Source organism: Montipora foliosa, chromosome 1 (genome assembly GCF_036669935.1).
Source record: "Montipora foliosa isolate CH-2021 chromosome 1, ASM3666993v2, whole genome shotgun sequence".
In the NCBI taxonomy this organism is placed as follows: Eukaryota; Metazoa; Cnidaria; class Anthozoa; order Scleractinia; family Acroporidae; genus Montipora; species Montipora foliosa.
This window is the reverse complement of record NC_090869.1, coordinates 70,181,898-70,201,897: the sequence shown is the minus strand read 5'-3', so window position 1 is coordinate 70,201,897 and position 20,000 is coordinate 70,181,898. Positions and strand designations below refer to the sequence as shown.

Below are 20,000 nucleotides of genomic sequence, written 5' to 3'. Positions count from 1 at the left end.
GACCGGAGGTTTTATAGTATCTACTGACGTTATACAAATCCCTTAACTCTGAAGATAAGTTCCGCTCAGGTTGTCGAGACGTCAGTCATTGTCATCTCAAGCAGTCCTCAGTACAACGCTAGGTAGCTTTAGGAAAGACAACGGCGACGACAACGAGAACCTCACAAATTTGAATATTTAGTGGGCAAAAGCAATAGCTTTGCACGCTCTGCAAGTACATCTTTTCATTTTTGTCCAATTCTTTGCCGTTGTCAGCAAAAGAACAACGTGAAATGACCAAGTTTGAGGTTTTAGGGAGAACGTCAGCGCTTGAGGGTAAATTTTCATTTTCTCTCCTAAATTGTGCGCCGTTCATACTAGTTTCGTTCTGTTGTCACGTTAAAATGCTTGGAATAGTCGCGGAGCGATTAAAATGACGCTAATTCACATTTAACGACGACGTTCTCGTTGCCGTTGCCGTCGACGTTACTAAAGCCCCCTACTCACCCGGCCGATCGCACTTCACTTAATTATGATAATTTTTTTAATTGGGTCGGTATACTGAAGACGCGGGTGTGTTGTGATCATAATAATCAAGGGCAAGTGTTTCGATTGTAACTTGACTCTTTTGCCTTTTTCTAAAACATCCAAAGAGCGGCTGTAACAACTGAAGAATTTGCATAAAACAGTCAAGTTTCGTCTAACTTACACCAATTACACTTAAAATAGCAATCGTAAAAAGACAAATCTCCCACGAGCACTTCAAAGCAAACTTCTGGGAGCAGGTGAGCGTGGGAAACAAAACAGCAAATGGTTAGTAATAGATTAGTGCTGAGAAATACCCTCCACATGTGTGGAAGAGTTCGAACTGGGTGTGAATTGATACCATTTCAACCATAACCATATATAAGTTATCAGGATTAAATTACATAGACTTCCATTAGATATCCTTTGGCGCCTTAAAATTAATGCTTGCACGGATATCTCTACATGCACATCTTTTGAAACAAACATCTCTTGTGACATGGGAAACAACTAATCCTTGGCTTACAAGCCAAAAAAAAAAAGTTGGTTTTACCTCCGAAATGGAAAAAGTGCAAATTTCTCCTCAAAATAGTAAGCGTAAAAAACAAGTAACTTGCCTGCACACGTTCTACCATTGCCCTGATATCCACTGAGGCAGCGGCAGATATAGAATCCTTTCGTGTTGTTACACTCAGCGTTCGGATCACACTTGTTTGTTTCAGCCTTGGCACATTCATCGACATCTGTTTGAAACGATTTGGGAGAAAACGTTATCACTTCTCATATAAACGTTTATGCTGATAGACAATTCTGAAACGATAATCTTTTTCGAAAAAACAAGAACTCAGCTTCGGAATGTATACACAGTAATCAGTTTAAAAACATGATATTGTAAATCACAATGACCGCCCAATTATCATGGGCTTACTAATGTCTCTAAAAGTGCGGCATTTGAAGCGCAAAGCTAAATAATTCCCAGCATGTACGATTATTTTTTTCCAGTTTTTGATTGCGAGCCATGGGAGTGGTACTCTGTCAAGGAGATGGCTGGCCGTCCTACAGTGGAAGCCCATAGACATCCCAGACACCACTCTAAACACTTCCAAAGTTTCCTCTGGAATTCAAAAGTATAGGAGGAGATAAGGGGGCGTAGAATGTGGAATCATGCTGTTTAAATCATCGTTAACTAGGGTACAAAGACATCAATAAAATACCTTTTACGCAAATGCCTTTCTTTAGCTCATCTGCTTTGTCTTCCAACTCCTCAAACGAATCTACTTTAAACACATTATCAGGTCCAGAGGCAATCTGGTTCAGTTCAGAAAGATCGACATCCTTTCCTATGCCGAGCACGAAGACAGCTGATCCTTTATTCTGAAGACGTGCTGAGACCTCATCAAGCGGTGTATCGTCTCCCTGATCCGTTGTTTGCTTTCCTGTCGTAATCACGAACACGGGCTAGAGCAAACGAAAGAAATTCAGAAAAAAATGTTGAATCCATCTCAATGATATGATTGTTGCCTCGAATTCATTCCATTTAACGCTGCGCCCTGAAAATTACGTTAACTTCATCGCTACTTTGAAGTCACGCATTTGACGCCCATCTAGCCCCATCTATTCCTTTTCGGTCTTGCGCTTTCGCAAAGTATAACTCTAACGAATTTTAAGTAGTGTATGCGTGTTGTCATCCGACCAAGTTTGCTTTGGACGATTTATAAACTGGCAAATAAATATTCAATCAAACTTTTCTTACCCTGGATACACCATCTCTCATTCCGCTCTCGCGGGTCAACACTTCATTTTCTGCCAGGGCCAATGCCTTATCAATCTGCCTCGAGCCTCCCTTGCATTCTAGAAGACTAACCCGTCTGTTGACTTCCTCGCTGTTCAGAAGCGTTCCAGTTAACGTGTTAAATTTCAGAACAACCTTGCCATCTGTGCTGAATGGAATTAACGCAATGCGACCTACGGGCTTTGACACATCGAAAAACGTAACCAACTCTTGGACAAACTTCAAGACACGATTCCAGTTGTCAAGGTCATCGCAGACAGATGAATCGATGACGAAGGTGGTGTCCATAGGGATCGGACATGTTTCTTCTGTGGGAACAAAAAATTCGAGCCTCTCAAACATTCTTTCTCAAAACAATGTATAAAAAGAGCGGCATTGTTCTAAGTAACATTTCTTCAGTTGAAATCTATTAGAACACAATGTTCAAGTATTTGTCACTTGTATTTGTGTGTGTCGCAATTTTACGGCACTCTATCAAAAAAGGAAGAATTTATGAAAGTAAACGTCATGAAGGAAAGAAACTTGGCAGAAAGAAAGGAAACGTCGTGGCCACTTCTTTGCACAAGCTAGTCCCAGGTGTTAAAAAAGTATGGTGGATGCCAGGATCACTAACCAATCCAAAGATATCGACTGGTTTGCCGCCTTTTCTTTCTGTCCGGTTGCACAATGGAGAGACTTTTTCAAATTATGAACACTATCTTTAGCAGAAATTTAACTCTACTTTATTGAATTTCTCCTTACCCGGTGGGCTTGGACAAGACTTTTGCACAATTGGTTTGACAATCTCCACGAGATCATCAAACCCAGTAGATTTGAACACTTTGTCATCAGAGCTTGCAATTTGCCTCAGTTGCCCAGAATTTACACTGCGACCGATACCCAAGGCGTACACTGTTACTCCCTTGTCTTTTATGCCTTGAGACGCTTTATCAAGTGGTGTAAATTGTTCCTGAGTTGACTGCTCGCCATCGGTAATCACAATTGCAACCTGCGGTAAGTTCAAGCAAATAAACAATTGGGTTTAGTGATGTTTCAATAAAGCTCATACTGAAAAGCATGGCATTCCAATGACGTTCTTTCACTCATCACCTTTGGTACTGCAGCCCGCATTCCAGCACTTGATACAAACACAAGTTCATCAGCCATTTTTAGAGCTCTGTCAATATAAGTAAATCCCCGCTGAAAACGTATCGCATCGATGCGCTTTCCATATTCCTGCGATGTAATTTCGGCTTCAGAGAAAGTATTGAACGTAAACTCAAGTTTAGGCTTGGTACTGTAAGCAATTACTGCTACATGGGTAGAATCTGGTCCAACGTTGAATTCATTTATTACGTCTTTCAAAAACTGTAACATCAATGGCCATCTTGAACGACCAATGCTTCCTGAGGAGTCCACAATCAATGCTACATCTGCAACAGCTCTACATGCTACAGAAGAAAGGGGAAAGAAACGTTAAAAGTCACGCTGTGCTTGAACTCCGCAAAACTTGATTGGTCACCGGGACCTCCGTATCAAGCATGGAACCCTGTACACAATCCATGGCAAGTATCAATTGAAACACATATAGCCCAAGGTTTAGAATGTAACCATAGCTTTAATTCAATGACTTTTAAAGGCATCGCTCATAACATTATGATGAAAGCAAATAGTAAACTTAAATCAATGCCGAGTGAAGTAACTGAAAAATATTTCTTCGGCTACAGTTTGAAATCGTTTCGCGACTATTCCGACTCACCTCGCATGTTGAAACCTTTCTGAACAATTCTAACGTCTCTTTTTCAAATTCTTAACCGATGAGTCATTTGTATAAAGAAAAAGAAAGACCAAAAAAGGACCTTACATCTGCCTTGATCAAGATCGCAACATATCATCTGGTTATAACTTTTTTTATTTAAATAAAATAAAATAAAATAAAAAACACTTACGTGGTGGTGTTGGTGTTTCGCGGAGAGCAGCTGTAAAGCAAACATGGCCACTTTGTTAACGCTTTCTTGGGAGGGAAATGATACTTTGGAATCATTAAACATGCTAATGCTCAAAGTTCCTGGTAAAACATGCACTACTATTACACCTTTTAAAATCAGCACTTGTACAAGCTCTGTTTCTACCAGGGATGAGGGATCAGTCTCCGAAGGTTTGCTTATGGAAGAGTTCAACTGTCCGGACCGTTTTTCACTTGTCATATCCGTTCTTCCAGTTTCGGACTCATCACGTATCACCTTGCTAAATAGCTTGGTGTTCTCGCGAGTGTTTTTTTGTTTTTTACATTGAAACCCAACTTACCAGTACAAGAATTTTCCACAATAGTATCAGCTGCAGGAGTAAGATCTGCAAAGGTGGGGGCAGTGAATACATTTTTAGCTGAACTGGCAATGTCGGTTAACTGTGTTTCATTGACACCTGATCCAATACCAAGAGAAAACACGTTTACATTCTTTTCCTTGAGCCCGCGAGAAGCCTCTGATAGTTCTGTGAAGCTACCCCTGTCAGTTGTTTGTTGGCCGTCGGTGATAACAACTGCAATCTGAAAACAAAAGGAACAAGATGCTGATATTGCAAAAAAGAAGAAAACGAACCCATGCAGAAAGCCTCCAAAGAATCAACAAAGATGTTTTCTTGCCTGCGGCTGTCTTCAAAGGTACCTACTTCGACGGCATCAGAGCGCCGAAGATTCTAAAATCGGTATTTTCAAAGTAATAACTGTACATATACGCAACCATAACTAAAGGCTAACCATTTGAGAAATCGGCGCCTAGACCGAATTACCGCAGACATTGCACTGCCATAATTGAAAGCTAACCATTCGGCAATCGTCGGTCTGCAAAATTCCCCTGCCTGCATCGCAACCACCGTGGGCAGTTAATTCTAAGCCATTTCGGAATAGGCGCCCGAAGCGTCGCTTTGACGGCTTCGTCTAAATGACAGTGAAGACTGAAGTAAAAGAAGCCGGTCAAGAAATGTACCACAAAGCGCTCGTAAGGTCCACAGGTAACTCAACTGATGCTTATAGGACCAAAAGATTTAAAAGGTAATTAACCTATTATTCATTTGTGTCTACAATTTTCAAATGGACTGTAGCACGCGCGAAACAAGTTTCTCTGATCGTCTGTGATTTAAAATTCATCCGTAATAAGATGGATGGAACGTAACTAAGAGCTGATTAGGCACAGACATTTGTCATCGATGGCATTAGAAACCACGACCTTCCTCTCAGTTAAAAGTTGGTGCCCTACAATTTAAGCCAAGTTAGACCCAATACGATTGATAACATCTGGCAGAAGCACAATAAAATGTTTGCACATCAACGACGGTAATCGTACCTGTGGCAATTCTGGTCTCATTCCCGCTGCTGTTGTAAATACATCACTTTCCGCTAGCAACAGAGCTTTATCGATGAAAGTAAAGCCTCTCTGGAACCTTATGCGATCTATGAGTTTTCCGTATTCCTGTGCTGTCACATCAGAGCCCTTGAGTTTGTTAAATGGAAACTCTAACACAGCCTTAGAGCTGTAAGCAATTACAGCAATGTGAGTCTTATTAGGACCCACATTTAAGGCCTCAATCATCCTTTTCAGAAACTCTAGCATTTTTCCCCAATTACGTCTACCAATGCTTCCCGATGAATCCACAATAAATGCTATGTCTGCCACGGCTTCGCAGTCAAATTCTGAAGAGAGAATAAATTTTTAAAAAAATTATATCAACTAAGTAACCATTTAACTGACTCTATTTACACTTCTGAAAAGCCATAACAATTTCCCGAAAGAAGTTCTTCTCCCTGCCGATATTTGTGTTTTATTTGTCAACGCCGTTAAGGACGACTTTGAGTTTTTGTAACACCCTCTCTGCTCAGCAGATCTTGAAGAAAATGATACATATAATGTGAGATGGCAAACTCGGTCATGCAAGGCGTGTTCTAAGTGTTCTACAGTGTTTCTGAATTTGCTATGCATCAGGATAAAATAGCAAGGTCTATACAAAAGTTTTTCCCGCACGGCATTTCAAGCTAAAGAAAACTTTACGAGCCTCTCAATACTGCGAATTCTTCCTTAATAAATCCCGACTGATATGTTAGGCAGTGTAAATGATACATTACTTTGGCAAGTGGTATTGTCGGCGTTCAGGGTAAAACCTTTGTTGCAGGAACACTCAAAGCCACCATCGGTGTTTTTACAAACTTGCTGGCATCCTCCGTTGACAACAAGGCATTCATTAACATCTGTCAAAATTAAATCAATAAACATCTTCGAGCGTTGTTCATGCTATTTTCTTATACTCATAGAAATTTGTTTTAAAAGAAAAGGACATAAAAAGATAAAAAAGAAGGTTTGAAGCTTAAAAGCCAAGAAAATGACGTATTCGAAAGTCATCTTATTCAGTGGTAAACTGGAACAAACACCTGTTTGTTGAAACGAAACCGCTTCATCCATCACAGTCCTGGGCAGCATCCCTTATCTCCTCTGAACTCCTATTAATCCCTTTTATCGGTAATTCCTTACACTGACAAGACAAGAAATCAGCTATTACCTGTGCACGTTTTGCCATCTCCTGTATATCCTGCATCGCAGCTACATGTATACGATCCTTCAATGTTGCTACACTGAGCGTTGGGACCACACTCGTTGGTTTCCGGGCTGGCACATTCATCGATATCTGTAGGTAAAATTTGTTTAAGTGAGCTTAATGGCACGTTATGAACCACAAAACGTTTTACAACTCCTATTTTATTGGATCAGTATCCAGAGCAGGATTGGTGGAGTGGTGAGAGCACTCGCCTTCCACTAATGTGGCCCTGGTTCGATTATCCGATTCGACGCCATATGTGGGTTGACTTTTTTGGTTTTCTACTCTGCTCCGAGAGGTTTTCCCCCGGGTATTCCGGTTTCCCCCTCTCCTCAAAAACCAACTTAAAACTTAAGCTATCTTTCTTTACGCTATGCTACAAAGTCATGCGTGGACCGTATAGCGGCTGCAGGAGGCACCACAGTGGGCGTTCGGGTCGACCTTTTTGAGCTGCGTCTTTGCCGCGCTTTGCGACGACGCAAAGGGAAACAGAAGCGGAAAGTAATAAATGAATGATGAGCATTGCACTGGGCAAGAAAAGGCTAAAAGCCACGAGGTTGAGAATCGGTGGAACTGATCGAACTGGGTATAAATGGATTACATTTATATCATTTTCATTATTTTTTTGCTGTAACGTCTTGCGTTGGTAAATATATCTTTAAAGACAAACACATTTCGGAAAAGAATCATGGTTTTTCCATTTTTGGCATGTACGCTAGAATGGTGCACACGTTAAAACACATTCCATTGCTTAGTTGTTTAGTCTATTAAATTTTAAAAAGCAACATTTACCACAACGAAGGATGCGCGAGAAACAAGTAACTTGCCTGAACACGTTCTACCATCGCCCTGATATCCACTGATGCAGCGGCAGGTATAGAATCCCTTCGTGTTGTTACACTCAGCTTTCGGGTCACACTCGTTTGTTTCAGGCCTGGCACATTCATCAACATCTGTTGAAAACGATTTGCGAGTGAAACGTTATCACTTCTCCAATTAACTTTTACACTGGTAGACATTTTTGAAATGATAATCTCGTACATCAAAACAAATACTTTGCACAAGTAGTTATTTATTAAAATAAACGTACTTATCATTGTTATTATCATTAAACCTAAGTCGCCAAGGATTAAGCTAGTATATAGGTTAGTATATAGGTTAACATCAACATCTGAAAGAAAGTCAACCAATAACTTTCGGGTTTCAGGAGCCTCAAGATGTACTTTGCAAAGACATTCAAAGCCTAAAATTATGTGAAGACAAAGCACATTTTGTAAACTGTAAATTCAATAAATCCAAAGATTTTTCGGGCTTTGAGAGCCTGTTCTAAAATCGGGACTCAATTTTAAGTGCAAATTCTTCATGGTCTAAGAACTTAAGATACGGTTTATCATTATCACTACCAAATATTATCGTCACCGTCATAATTATCAATACCATTATCGCAATTACCATCAGAAGTATCACAATTATTAATATTAGTCCTAAAAATCATTATCCTTAATATTATTATTATCATCGTCATTATCATAATTACAATAGATTATACAGCTATCTTGGCTCGCTCTCTTTCAGCAACTGCACGGTACAACAAGCACACGTGAACGTTACTTTTCCTTTCCACGAAAGCCAAAGAGGCTAAATTTCTAAAGTAGCCTATCAAACAGCATCTTTGTTTTGTTTCATTATCATTATTACTATAGATTATATAGGGTTAAAAGGACTAAACTACTCTGGAGGTTAGTCTGGAATTCAAAAGAAAGAGGAGAGGTGGAGTGAAATCACATTCCATAGATCATTGTTAACAAGGCTACACAGACATCAATAAAATACCTTTTACGCAAATGCCTTTCTTTAGCTCATCTGCTTTGTCTTCCAACTCCTCAAACGAATCTACTTTAAACACATTATCAGGTCCAGAGGCAATCTGGTTCAGTTCAGAAAGATCGACATCCTTTCCTATGCCGAGCACGAAGACAGCTGATCCTTTATTCTGAAGACGTGCTGAGACCTCATCAAGCGGTGTATCGGCTCCCTGATCCGTTGTTTGCTTTCCTGTCGTAATCACGAACACGGGCTAGAGCAAACGAAAGAAATTCAGAAAAAAATGTTGAGTCCATTTCAATGATATGATTGTTGCCTCGAATTCATTCCATTTAACGCTGCGCCCTGGAAATTACGTTAACTTCATCACTACTTTGAAGTCAAGCATTTGACGCCCATCTAGCCCCATCTATTCCTTTTCGGTCTTGCGCTTTCGCAAAGTATAACTCTAACGAATTTTAAGTAGTGTATGCGTGTTGTCTTTCGACCAAGTTTGCTTTGGACGATTTATAAACTGGCAAATAAATATTCAATCAAACTTTTCTTACCCTGGATACACCATCTCTCATTCCGCTCTCGCGGGTCAACACTTCATTTTCTGCCAGGGCCAATGCCTTATCAATCTGCCTCGAGCCTCCCTTGCATTCTAGGAGACTAACCCGTCTGTTAACTTCCTCGCTGTTCAGAAGCGTTCCAGTTAACGTGTTAAATTTCAGAACAACCTTGCCATCTGTGCTGAATGGAATTAACGCAATGCGACCTACGGGCTTTGACACATCGAAAAACGTAACCAACTCTTGGACAAACTTCAAGACACGATTCCAGTTGTCAAGGTCATCGCAGACAGATGAATCGATGACGAAGGTGGTGTCCATAGGGATCGGACATGTTTCTTCTGTGGGAACAAAAAATTCGAGCCTCTCAAACATTCTTTCTCAAAACAATGTATAAAAAGAGCGGCATTGTTCTAAGTAACATTTCTTCAGTTGAAATCTATTAGAACACAATGTTCAAGTATTTGGCACTTGTATTTGTGTGTGTCGCAATTTTACGGCACTCTATCAAAAAAGGAAGAATTTATGAAAGTAAACGTCATGAAGGAAAGAAACTTGGCAGAAAGAAAGGAAACGTCGTGGCCACTTCTTTGCACAAGCTAGTCCCAGGTGTTAAAAATGTATGGTGGATGCCAGGATCACTAACCAATCCAAAGATATCGACTGGTTTGCCGCCTTTTCTTTCTGTCCGGTTGCACAATGGAGAGACTTTTTCAAATTATGAACACTATCTTTAGCAGAAATTTAACTCTACTTTATTGAATTTCTCCTTACCCGGTGGGCTTGGACAAGACTTTTGCACAATTGGTTTGACAATCTCCACGAGATCATCAAACCCAGTAGATTTGAACACTTTGTCATCAGAGCTTGCAATTTGCCTCAGTTGCCCAGAATTTACACTGCGACCGATACCCAAGGCGTACACTGTTACTCCCTTGTCTTTTATGCCTTGAGACGCTTTATCAAGTGGTGTAAATTGTTCCTGAGTTGACTGCTCGCCATCGGTAATCACAATTGCAACCTGCGGTAAGTTCAAGCAAACAAACAATTGGGTTTAGTGATGTTTTAATAAAGCTCATACTGAAAAGCATGGCATTCCAATGACGTTCTTTCACTCATCACCTTTGGTACTGCAGCCCGCATTCCAGCACTTGATACAAACACAAGTTCATCAGCCATTTTTAGAGCTCTGTCAATATAAGTAAATCCCCGCTGAAAACGTATCGCATCGATGCGCTTTCCATATTCCTGCGCTGTAATTTCGGCTTCAGAGAAAGTATTGAACGTAAACTCAAGTTTAGGCTTGGTACTGTAAGCAATTACTGCTACATGGGTAGAATCTGGTCCAACGTTGAATTCATTTATTACGTCTTTCAAAAACTGTAACATCAATGGCCATCTTGAACGACCAATGCTTCCTGAGGAGTCCACAATCAATGCTACATCTGCAACAGCTCTACATGCTACAGAAGAAAGGGGAAAGAAACGTTAAAAGTCACGCTGTGCTTGAACTCCGCAAAACTTGATTGGTCACCGGGACCTCCGTATCAAGCATGGAACCCTGTACACAATCCATGGCAAGTATCAATTGAAACACATATAGCCCAAGGTTTAGAATGTAACCATAGCTTTAATTCAATGACTTTTAAAGGCATCGCTCATAACATTATGATGAAAGCAAATAGTAAACTTAAATCAATGCCGAGTGAAGTAACTGAAAAATATTTCTTCGGCTACAGTTTGAAATCGTTTCGCGACTATTCCGACTCACCTCGCATGTTGAAACCTTTCTGAACAATTCTAACGTCTCTTTTTCAAATTCTTAACCGATGAGTCATTTGTATAAAGAAAAAGAAAGACCAAAAAAGGACCTTACATCTGCCTTGATCAAGATCGCAACATATCATCTGGTTATAACTTTTTTTATTTAAATAAAATAAAATAAATAAAAAACACTTACGTGGTGGTGTTGGTGTTTCGCGGAGAGCAGCTGTAAAGCAAACATGGCCACTTTGTTAACGCTTTCTTGGGAGGGAAATGATACTTTGGAATCATTAAACATGCTAATGCTCAAAGTTCCTGGTAAAACATGCACTACTATTACACCTTTTAAAATCAGCACTTGTACAAGCTCTGTTTCTACCAGGGATGAGGGATCAGTCTCCGAAGGTTTGCTTATGGAAGAGTTCAACTGTCCGGACCGTTTTTCACTTGTCATATCCGTTCTTCCAGTTTCGGACTCATCACGTATCACCTTGCTAAATAGCTTGGTGTTCTCGCGAGTGTTTTTTTGTTTTTTACATTGAAACCCAACTTACCAGTACAAGAATTTTCCACAATAGTATCAGCTGCAGGAGTAAGATCTGCAAAGGTGGGGGCAGTGAATACATTTTTAGCTGAACTGGCAATGTCGGTTAACTGTGTTTCATTGACACCTGATCCAATACCAAGAGAAAACACGTTTACATTCTTGTCCTTGAGCCCGCGAGAAGCCTCTGATAGTTCTGTGAAGCTACCCCTGTCAGTTGTTTGTTGGCCGTCGGTGATAACAACTGCAATCTGAAAACAAAAGGAACAAGATGCTGATATTGCAAAAAAGAAGAAAACGAACCCATGCAGAAAGCCTCCAAAGAATCAACAAAGATGTTTTCTTGCCTGCGGCTGTCTTCAAAGGTACCTACTTCGACGGCATCAGAGCGCCGAAGATTCTAAAATCGGTATTTTCAAAGTAATAACTGTACATATACGCAACCATAACTAAAGGCTAACCATTTGAGAAATCGGCGCCTAGACCGAATTACCGCAGACATTGCACTGCCATAATTGAAAGCTAACCATTCGGCAATCGTCGGTCTGCAAAATTCCCCTGCCTGCATCGCAACCACCGTGGGCAGTTAATTCTAAGCCATTTCGGAATAGGCGCCCGAAGCGTCGTTTTGACGGCTTCGTCTAAATGACAGTGAAGACTGAAGTAAAAGAAGCCGGTCAAGAAATGTACCACAAAGCGCTCGTAAGGTCCACAGGTAACTCAACTGATGCTTATAGGACCAAAAGATTTAAAAGGTAATTAACCTATTATTCATTTGTGTCTACAATTTTCAAATGGACTGTAGCACGCGCGAAACAAGTTTCTCTGATCGTCTGTGATTTAAAATTCATCCGTAATAAGATGGATGGAACGTAACTAAGAGCTGATTAGGCACAGACATTTGTCATCGATGGCATTAGAAACCACGACCTTCCTCTCAGTTAAAAGTTGGTGCCCTACAATTTAAGCCAAGTTAGACCCAATACGATTGATAACATCTGGCAGAAGCACAATAAAATGTTTGCACATCAACGACGGTAATCGTACCTGTGGCAATTCTGGTCTCATTCCCGCTGCTGTTGTAAATACATCACTTTCCGCTAGCAACAGAGCTTTATCGATGAAAGTAAAGCCTCTCTGGAACCTTATGCGATCTATGAGTTTTCCGTATTCCTGTGCTGTCACATCAGAGCCCTTGAGTTTGTTAAATGGAAACTCTAACACAGCCTTAGAGCTGTAAGCAATTACAGCAATGTGAGTCTTATTAGGACCCACATTTAAGGCCTCAATCATCCTTTTCAGAAACTCTAGCATTTTTCCCCAATTACGTCTACCAATGCTTCCCGATGAATCCACAATAAATGCTATGTCTGCCACGGCTTCGCAGTCAAATTCTGAAGAGAGAATAAATTTTTAAAAAAATTATATCAACTAAGTAACCATTTAACTGACTCTATTTACACTTCTGAAAAGCCATAACAATTTCCCGAAAGAAGTTCTTCTCCCTGCCGATATTTGTGTTTTATTTGTCAACGCCGTTAAGGACGACTTTGAGTTTTTGTAACACCCTCTCTGCTCAGCAGATCTTGAAGAAAATGATACATATAATGTGAGATGGCAAACTCGGTCATGCAAGGCGTGTTCTAAGTGTTCTACAGTGTTTCTGAATTTGCTATGCATCAGGATAAAATAGCAAGGTCTATACAAAAGTTTTTCCCGCACGGCATTTCAAGCTAAAGAAAACTTTACGAGCCTCTCAATACTGCGAATTCTTCCTTAATAAATCCCGACTGATATGTTAGGCAGTGTAAATGATACATTACTTTGGCAAGTGGTATTGTCGGCGTTCAGGGTAAAACCTTTGTTGCAGGAACACTCAAAGCCACCATCGGTGTTTTTACAAACTTGCTGGCATCCTCCGTTGACAACAAGGCATTCATTAACATCTGTCAAAATTAAATCAATAAACATCTTCGAGCGTTGTTCATGCTATTTTCTTATACTCATAGAAATTTGTTTTAAAAGAAAAGGACATAAAAAGATAAAAAAAGAAGGTTTGAAGCTTAAAAGCCAAGAAAATGACGTATTCGAAAGTCATCTTATTCAGTGGTAAACTGGAACAAACACCTGTTTGTTGAAACGAAACCGCTTCATCCATCACAGTCCTGGGCAGCATCCCTTATCTCCTCTGAACTCCTATTAATCCCTTTTATCGGTAATTCCTTACACTGACAAGACAAGAAATCAGCTATTACCTGTGCACGTTTTGCCATCTCCTGTATATCCTGCATCGCAGCTACATGTATACGATCCTTCAATGTTGCTACACTGAGCGTTGGGACCACACTCGTTGGTTTCCGGGCTGGCACATTCATCGATATCTGTAGGTAAAATTTGTTTAAGTGAGCTTAATGGCACGTTATGAACCACAAAACGTTTTACAACTCCTATTTTATTGGATCAGTATCCAGAGCAGGATTGGTGGAGTGGTGAGAGCACTCGCCTTCCACTAATGTGGCCCTGGTTCGATTATCCGATTCGACGCCATATGTGGGTTGACTTTTTTGGTTTTCTACTCTGCTCCGAGAGGTTTTCCCCCGGGTATTCCGGTCTCCCCCTCTCCTCAAAAACCAACTTAAAACTTAAGCTATCTTTCTTTACGCTATGCTACAAAGTCATGCGTGGACCGTATAGCGGCTGCAGGAGGCACCACAGTGGGCGTTCGGGTCGACCTTTTTGAGCTGCGTCTTTGCCGCGCTTTGCGACGACGCAAAGGGAAACAGAAGCGGAAAGTAATAAATGAATGATGAGCATTGCACTGGGCAAGAAAAGGCTAAAAGCCACGAGGTTGAGAATCGGTGGAACTGATCGAACTGGGTATAAATGGATTACATTTATATCATTTTCATTATTTTTTTGCTGTAACGTCTTGCGTTGGTAAATATATCTTTAAAGACAAACACATTTCGGAAAAGAATCATGGTTTTTCCATTTTTGGCATGTACGCTAGAATGGTGCACACGTTAAAACACATTCCATTGCTTAGTTGTTTAGTCTATTAAATTTTAAAAAGCAACATTTACCACAACGAAGGATGCGCGAGAAACAAGTAACTTGCCTGAACACGTTCTACCATCGCCCTGATATCCACTGATGCAGCGGCAGGTATAGAATCCCTTCGTGTTGTTACACTCAGCTTTCGGGTCACACTCGTTTGTTTCAGGCCTGGCACATTCATCAACATCTGTTGAAAACGATTTGCGAGTGAAACGTTATCACTTCTCCAATTAACTTTTAAACTGGTAGACATTTCTGAAATGATAATCTCGTACATCAAAACAAATACTTTGCACAAGTAGTTATTTATTAAAATAAACGTACTTATCATTGTTATTATCATTAAACCTAAGTCGCCAAGGATTAAGCTAGTATATAGGTTAGTATATAGGTTAACATCAACATCTGAAAGAAAGTCAACCAATAACTTTCGGGTTTCAGGAGCCTCAAGATGTACTTTGCAAAGACATTTAAAGCCTAAAATTATGTGAAGACAAAGCACATTTTGTAAACTGTAAATTCAATAAATCCAAAGATTTTTCGGGCTTTGAGAGCCTGTTCTAAAATCGGGACTCAATTTTAAGTGCAAATTCTTCATGGTCTAAGAACTTAAGATACGGTTTATCATTATCACTACCAAATATTATCGTCACCGTCATAATTATCAATACCATTATCGCAATTACCATCAGAAGTATCACAATTATTAATATTAGTCCTAAAAATCATTATCCTTAATATTATTATTATCATCGTCATTATCATAATTACAATAGATTATACAGCTATCTTGGCTCGCTCTCTTTCAGCAACTGCACGGTACAACAAGCACACGTGAACGTTACTTTTCCTTTCCACGAAAGCCAAAGAGGCTAAATTTCTAAAGTAGCCTATCAAACAGCATCTTTGTTTTGTTTCATTATCATTATTACTATAGATTATATAGGGTTAAAAGGACTAAACTACTCTGGAGGTTAGTCTGGAATTCAAAAGAAAGAGGGAGAGGTGGAGTGAAATCACATTCCATAGATCATTGTTAACCAGGCTACACAGACATCAATAAAATACCTTTTACGCAAATGCCTTTCTTTAGCTCATCTGCTTTGTCTTCCAACTCCTCAAACGAATCTACTTTAAACACATTATCAGGTCCAGAGGCAATCTGGTTCAGTTCAGAAAGATCGACATCCTTTCCTATGCCGAGCACGAAGACAGCTGATCCTTTATTCTGAAGACGTGCTGAGACCTCATCAAGCGGTGTATCGGCTCCCTGATCCGTTGTTTGCTTTCCTGTCGTAATCACGAACACGGGCTAGAGCAAACGAAAGAAATTCAGAAAAAAATGTTGAGTCCATTTCAATGATATGATTGTTGCCTCGAATTCATTCCATTTAACGCTGCGCCCTGGAAATTACGTTAACTTCATCACTACTTTGAAGTCAAGCATTTGACGCCCATCTAGCCCCATCTATTCCTTTTCGGTCTTGCGCTTTCGCAAAGTATAACTCTAACGAATTTTAAGTAGTGTATGCGTGTTGTCTTTCGACCAAGTTTGCTTTGGACGATTTATAAACTGGCAAATAAATATTCAATCAAACTTTTCTTACCCTGGATACACCATCTCTCATTCCGCTCTCGCGGGTCAACACTTCATTTTCTGCCAGGGCCAATGCCTTATCAATCTGCCTCGAGCCTCCCTTGCATTCTAGGAGACTAACCCGTCTGTTAACTTCCTCGCTGTTCAGAAGCGTTCCAGTTAACGTGTTAAATTTCAGAACAACCTTGCCATCTGTGCTGAATGGAATTAACGCAATGCGACCTACGGGCTTTGACACATCGAAAAACGTAACCAACTCTTGGACAAACTTCAAGACACGATTCCAGTTGTCAAGGTCATCGCAGACAGATGAATCGATGACGAAGGTGGTGTCCATAGGGATCGGACATGTTTCTTCTGTGGGAACAAAAAATTCGAGCCTCTCAAACATTCTTTCTCAAAACAATGTATAAAAAGAGCGGCATTGTTCTAAGTAACATTTCTTCAGTTGAAATCTATTAGAACACAATGTTCAAGTATTTGGCACTTGTATTTGTGTGTGTCGCAATTTTACGGCACTCTATCAAAAAAGGAAGAATTTATGAAAGTAAACGTCATGAAGGAAAGAAACTTGGCAGAAAGAAAGGAAACGTCGTGGCCACTTCTTTGCACAAGCTAGTCCCAGGTGTTAAAAATGTATGGTGGATGCCAGGATCACTAACCAATCCAAAGATATCGACTGGTTTGCCGCCTTTTCTTTCTGTCCGGTTGCACAATGGAGAGACTTTTTCAAATTATGAACACTATCTTTAGCAGAAATTTAACTCTACTTTATTGAATTTCTCCTTACCCGGTGGGCTTGGACAAGACTTTTGCACAATTGGTTTGACAATCTCCACGAGATCATCAAACCCAGTAGATTTGAACACTTTGTCATCAGAGCTTGCAATTTGCCTCAGTTGCCCAGAATTTACACTGCGACCGATACCCAAGGCGTACACTGTTACTCCCTTGTCTTTTATGCCTTGAGACGCTTTATCAAGTGGTGTAAATTGTTCCTGAGTTGACTGCTCGCCATCGGTAATCACAATTGCAACCTGCGGTAAGTTCAAGCAAACAAACAATTGGGTTTAGTGATGTTTTAATAAAGCTCATACTGAAAAGCATGGCATTCCAATGACGTTCTTTCACTCATCACCTTTGGTACTGCAGCCCGCATTCCAGCACTTGATACAAACACAAGTTCATCAGCCATTTTTAGAGCTCTGTCAATATAAGTAAATCCCCGCTGAAAACGTATCGCATCGATGCGCTTTCCATATTCCTGCGCTGTAATTTCGGCTTCAGAGAAAGTATTGAACGTAAACTCAAGTTTAGGCTTGGTACTGTAAGCAATTACTGCTACATGGGTAGAATCTGGTCCAACGTTGAATTCATTTATTACGTCTTTCAAAAACTGTAACATCAATGGCCATCTTGAACGACCAATGCTTCCTGAGGAGTCCACAATCAATGCTACATCTGCAACAGCTCTACATGCTACAGAAGAAAGGGGAAAGAAACGTTAAAAGTCACGCTGTGCTTGAACTCCGCAAAACTTGATTGATCACCGGGACCTCCGTATCAAGCATGGAACCCTGTACACAATCCATGGCAAGTATCAATTGAAACACATATAGCCCAAGGTTTAGAATGTAACCATAGCTTTAATTCAATGACTTTTAAAGGCATCGCTCATAACATTATGATGAAAGCAAATAGTAAACTTAAATCAATGCCGAATGAAGTAACTGAAAAATATTTCTTCGGCTACAGTTTGAAATCGTTTCGCGACTATTCCGACTCACCTCGCATGTTGAAACCTTTCTGAACAATTCTAACGTCTCTTTTTCAAATTCTTAACCGATGAGTCATTTGTATAAAGAAAAAGAAAGACCAAAAAAGGACCTTACATCTGCCTTGATCAAGATCGCAACATATCATCTGGTTATAACTTTTTTTATTTAAATAAAATAAAATAAAATAAAAAACACTTACGTGGTGGTGTTGGTGTTTCGCGGAGAGCAGCTGTAAAGCAAACATGGCCACTTTGTTAACGCTTTCTTGGGAGGGAAATGATACTTTGGAATCATTAAACATGCTAATGCTCAAAGTTCCTGGTAAAACATGCACTACTATTACACCTTTTAAAATCAGCACTTGTACAAGCTCTGTTTCTACCAGGGATGAGGGATCAGTCTCCGAAGGTTTGCTTATGGAAGAGTTCAACTGTCCGGACCGTTTTTCACTTGTCATATCCGTTCTTCCAGTTTCGGACTCATCACGTATCACCTTGCTAAATAGCTTGGTGTTCTCGCGAGTGTTTTTTTGTTTTTTACATTGAAACCCAACTTACCAGTACAAGAATTTTCCACAATAGTATCAGCTGCAGGAGTAAGATCTGCAAAGGTGGGGGCAGTGAATACATTTTTAGCTGAACTGGCAATGTCGGTTAACTGTGTTTCATTGACACCTGATCCAATACCAAGAGAAAACACGTTTACATTCTTGTCCTTGAGCCCGCGAGAAGCCTCTGATAGTTCTGTGAAGCTACCCCTGTCAGTTGTTTGTTGGCCGTCGGTGATAACAACTGCAATCTGAAAACAAAAGGAACAAGATGCTGATATTGCAAAAAAGAAGAAAACGAACCCATGCAGAAAGCCTCCAAAGAATCAACAAAGATGTTTTCTTCCCTGCGGCTGTCTTCAAAGGTACCTACTTCGACGGCATCAGAGCGCCGAAGATTCTAAAATCGGTATTTTCAAAGTAATAACTGTACATATACGCAACCATAACTAAAGGCTAACCATTTGAGAAATCGGCGCCTAGACCGAATTACCGCAGACATTGCACTGCCATAATTGAAAGCTAACCATTCGGCAATCGTCGGTCTGCAAAATTCCCCTGCCTGCATCGCAACCACCGTGGGCAGTTAATTCTAAGCCATTTCGGAATAGGCGCCCGAAGCGTCGTTTTGACGGCTTCGTCTAAATGACAGTGAAGACTGAAGTAAAAGAAGCCGGTCAAGAAATGTACCACAAAGCGCTCGTAAGGTCCACAGGTAACTCAACTGATGCTTATAGGACCAAAAGATTTAAAAGGTAATTAACCTATTATTCATTTGTGTCTACAATTTTCAAATGGACTGTAGCACGCGCGAAACAAGTTTCTCTGATCGTCTGTGATTTAAAATTCATCCGTAATAAGATGGATGGAACGTAACTAAGAGCTGATTAGGCACAGACATTTGTCATCGATGGCATTAGAAACCACGACCTTCCTCTCAGTTAAAAGTTGGTGCCCTACAATTTAAGCCAAGTTAGACCCAATACGATTGATAACATCTGGCAGAAGCACAATAAAATGTTTGCACATCAACGACGGTAATCGTACCTGTGGCAATTCTGGTCTCATTCCCGCTGCTGTTGTAAATACATCACTTTCCGCTAGCAACAGAGCTTTATCGATGAAAGTAAAGCCTCTCTGGAACCTTATGCGATCTATGAGTTTTCCGTATTCCTGTGCTGTCACATCAGAGCCCTTGAGTTTGTTAAATGGAAACTCTAACACAGCCTTAGAGCTGTAAGCAATTACAGCAATGTGAGTCTTATTAGGACCCACATTTAAGGCCTCAATCATCCTTTTCAGAAACTCTAGCATTTTTCCCCAATTACGTCTACCAATGCTTCCCGATGAATCCACAATAAATGCTATGTCTGCCACGGCTTCGCAGTCAAATTCTGAAGAGAGAATAAATTTTTAAAAAAATTATATCAACTAAGTAACCATTTAACTGACTCTATTTACACTTCTGAAAAG

The 20,000-nt window shown here is 40.2% G+C and overlaps 1 protein-coding gene across 1 annotated transcript in view; it reads right to left on the bottom strand.

The window, feature by feature from the left end:
- Positions 1–20,000, bottom strand: part of LOC138007322 (uncharacterized) — a 227,884-nt gene that overhangs the window by 32,163 nt on the left and 175,721 nt on the right. Inside the window, exons 173-200 of the mRNA XM_068854143.1 lie at positions 19,575–19,921; positions 18,538–18,778; positions 18,180–18,209; positions 17,341–17,681; positions 16,993–17,239; positions 16,213–16,559; positions 15,674–15,917; positions 14,667–14,792; positions 13,804–13,929; positions 13,372–13,494; positions 12,596–12,942; positions 11,559–11,799; positions 11,201–11,230; positions 10,363–10,703; positions 10,015–10,261; positions 9,235–9,581; positions 8,696–8,939; positions 7,690–7,815; positions 6,827–6,952; positions 6,396–6,518; positions 5,620–5,966; positions 4,583–4,823; positions 4,225–4,254; positions 3,386–3,726; positions 3,038–3,284; positions 2,258–2,604; positions 1,719–1,962; positions 1,122–1,247 (exon numbers count right to left, since the gene is read on the bottom strand). Coding sequence (XP_068710244.1) covers positions 1,122–1,247; positions 1,719–1,962; positions 2,258–2,604; positions 3,038–3,284; positions 3,386–3,726; positions 4,225–4,254; positions 4,583–4,823; positions 5,620–5,966; positions 6,396–6,518; positions 6,827–6,952; positions 7,690–7,815; positions 8,696–8,939; positions 9,235–9,581; positions 10,015–10,261; positions 10,363–10,703; positions 11,201–11,230; positions 11,559–11,799; positions 12,596–12,942; positions 13,372–13,494; positions 13,804–13,929; positions 14,667–14,792; positions 15,674–15,917; positions 16,213–16,559; positions 16,993–17,239; positions 17,341–17,681; positions 18,180–18,209; positions 18,538–18,778; positions 19,575–19,921 — 6,267 coding nt within the window. The remainder of the gene's footprint in view (positions 1–1,121; positions 1,248–1,718; positions 1,963–2,257; positions 2,605–3,037; positions 3,285–3,385; positions 3,727–4,224; positions 4,255–4,582; positions 4,824–5,619; positions 5,967–6,395; positions 6,519–6,826; positions 6,953–7,689; positions 7,816–8,695; positions 8,940–9,234; positions 9,582–10,014; positions 10,262–10,362; positions 10,704–11,200; positions 11,231–11,558; positions 11,800–12,595; positions 12,943–13,371; positions 13,495–13,803; positions 13,930–14,666; positions 14,793–15,673; positions 15,918–16,212; positions 16,560–16,992; positions 17,240–17,340; positions 17,682–18,179; positions 18,210–18,537; positions 18,779–19,574; positions 19,922–20,000) is intronic.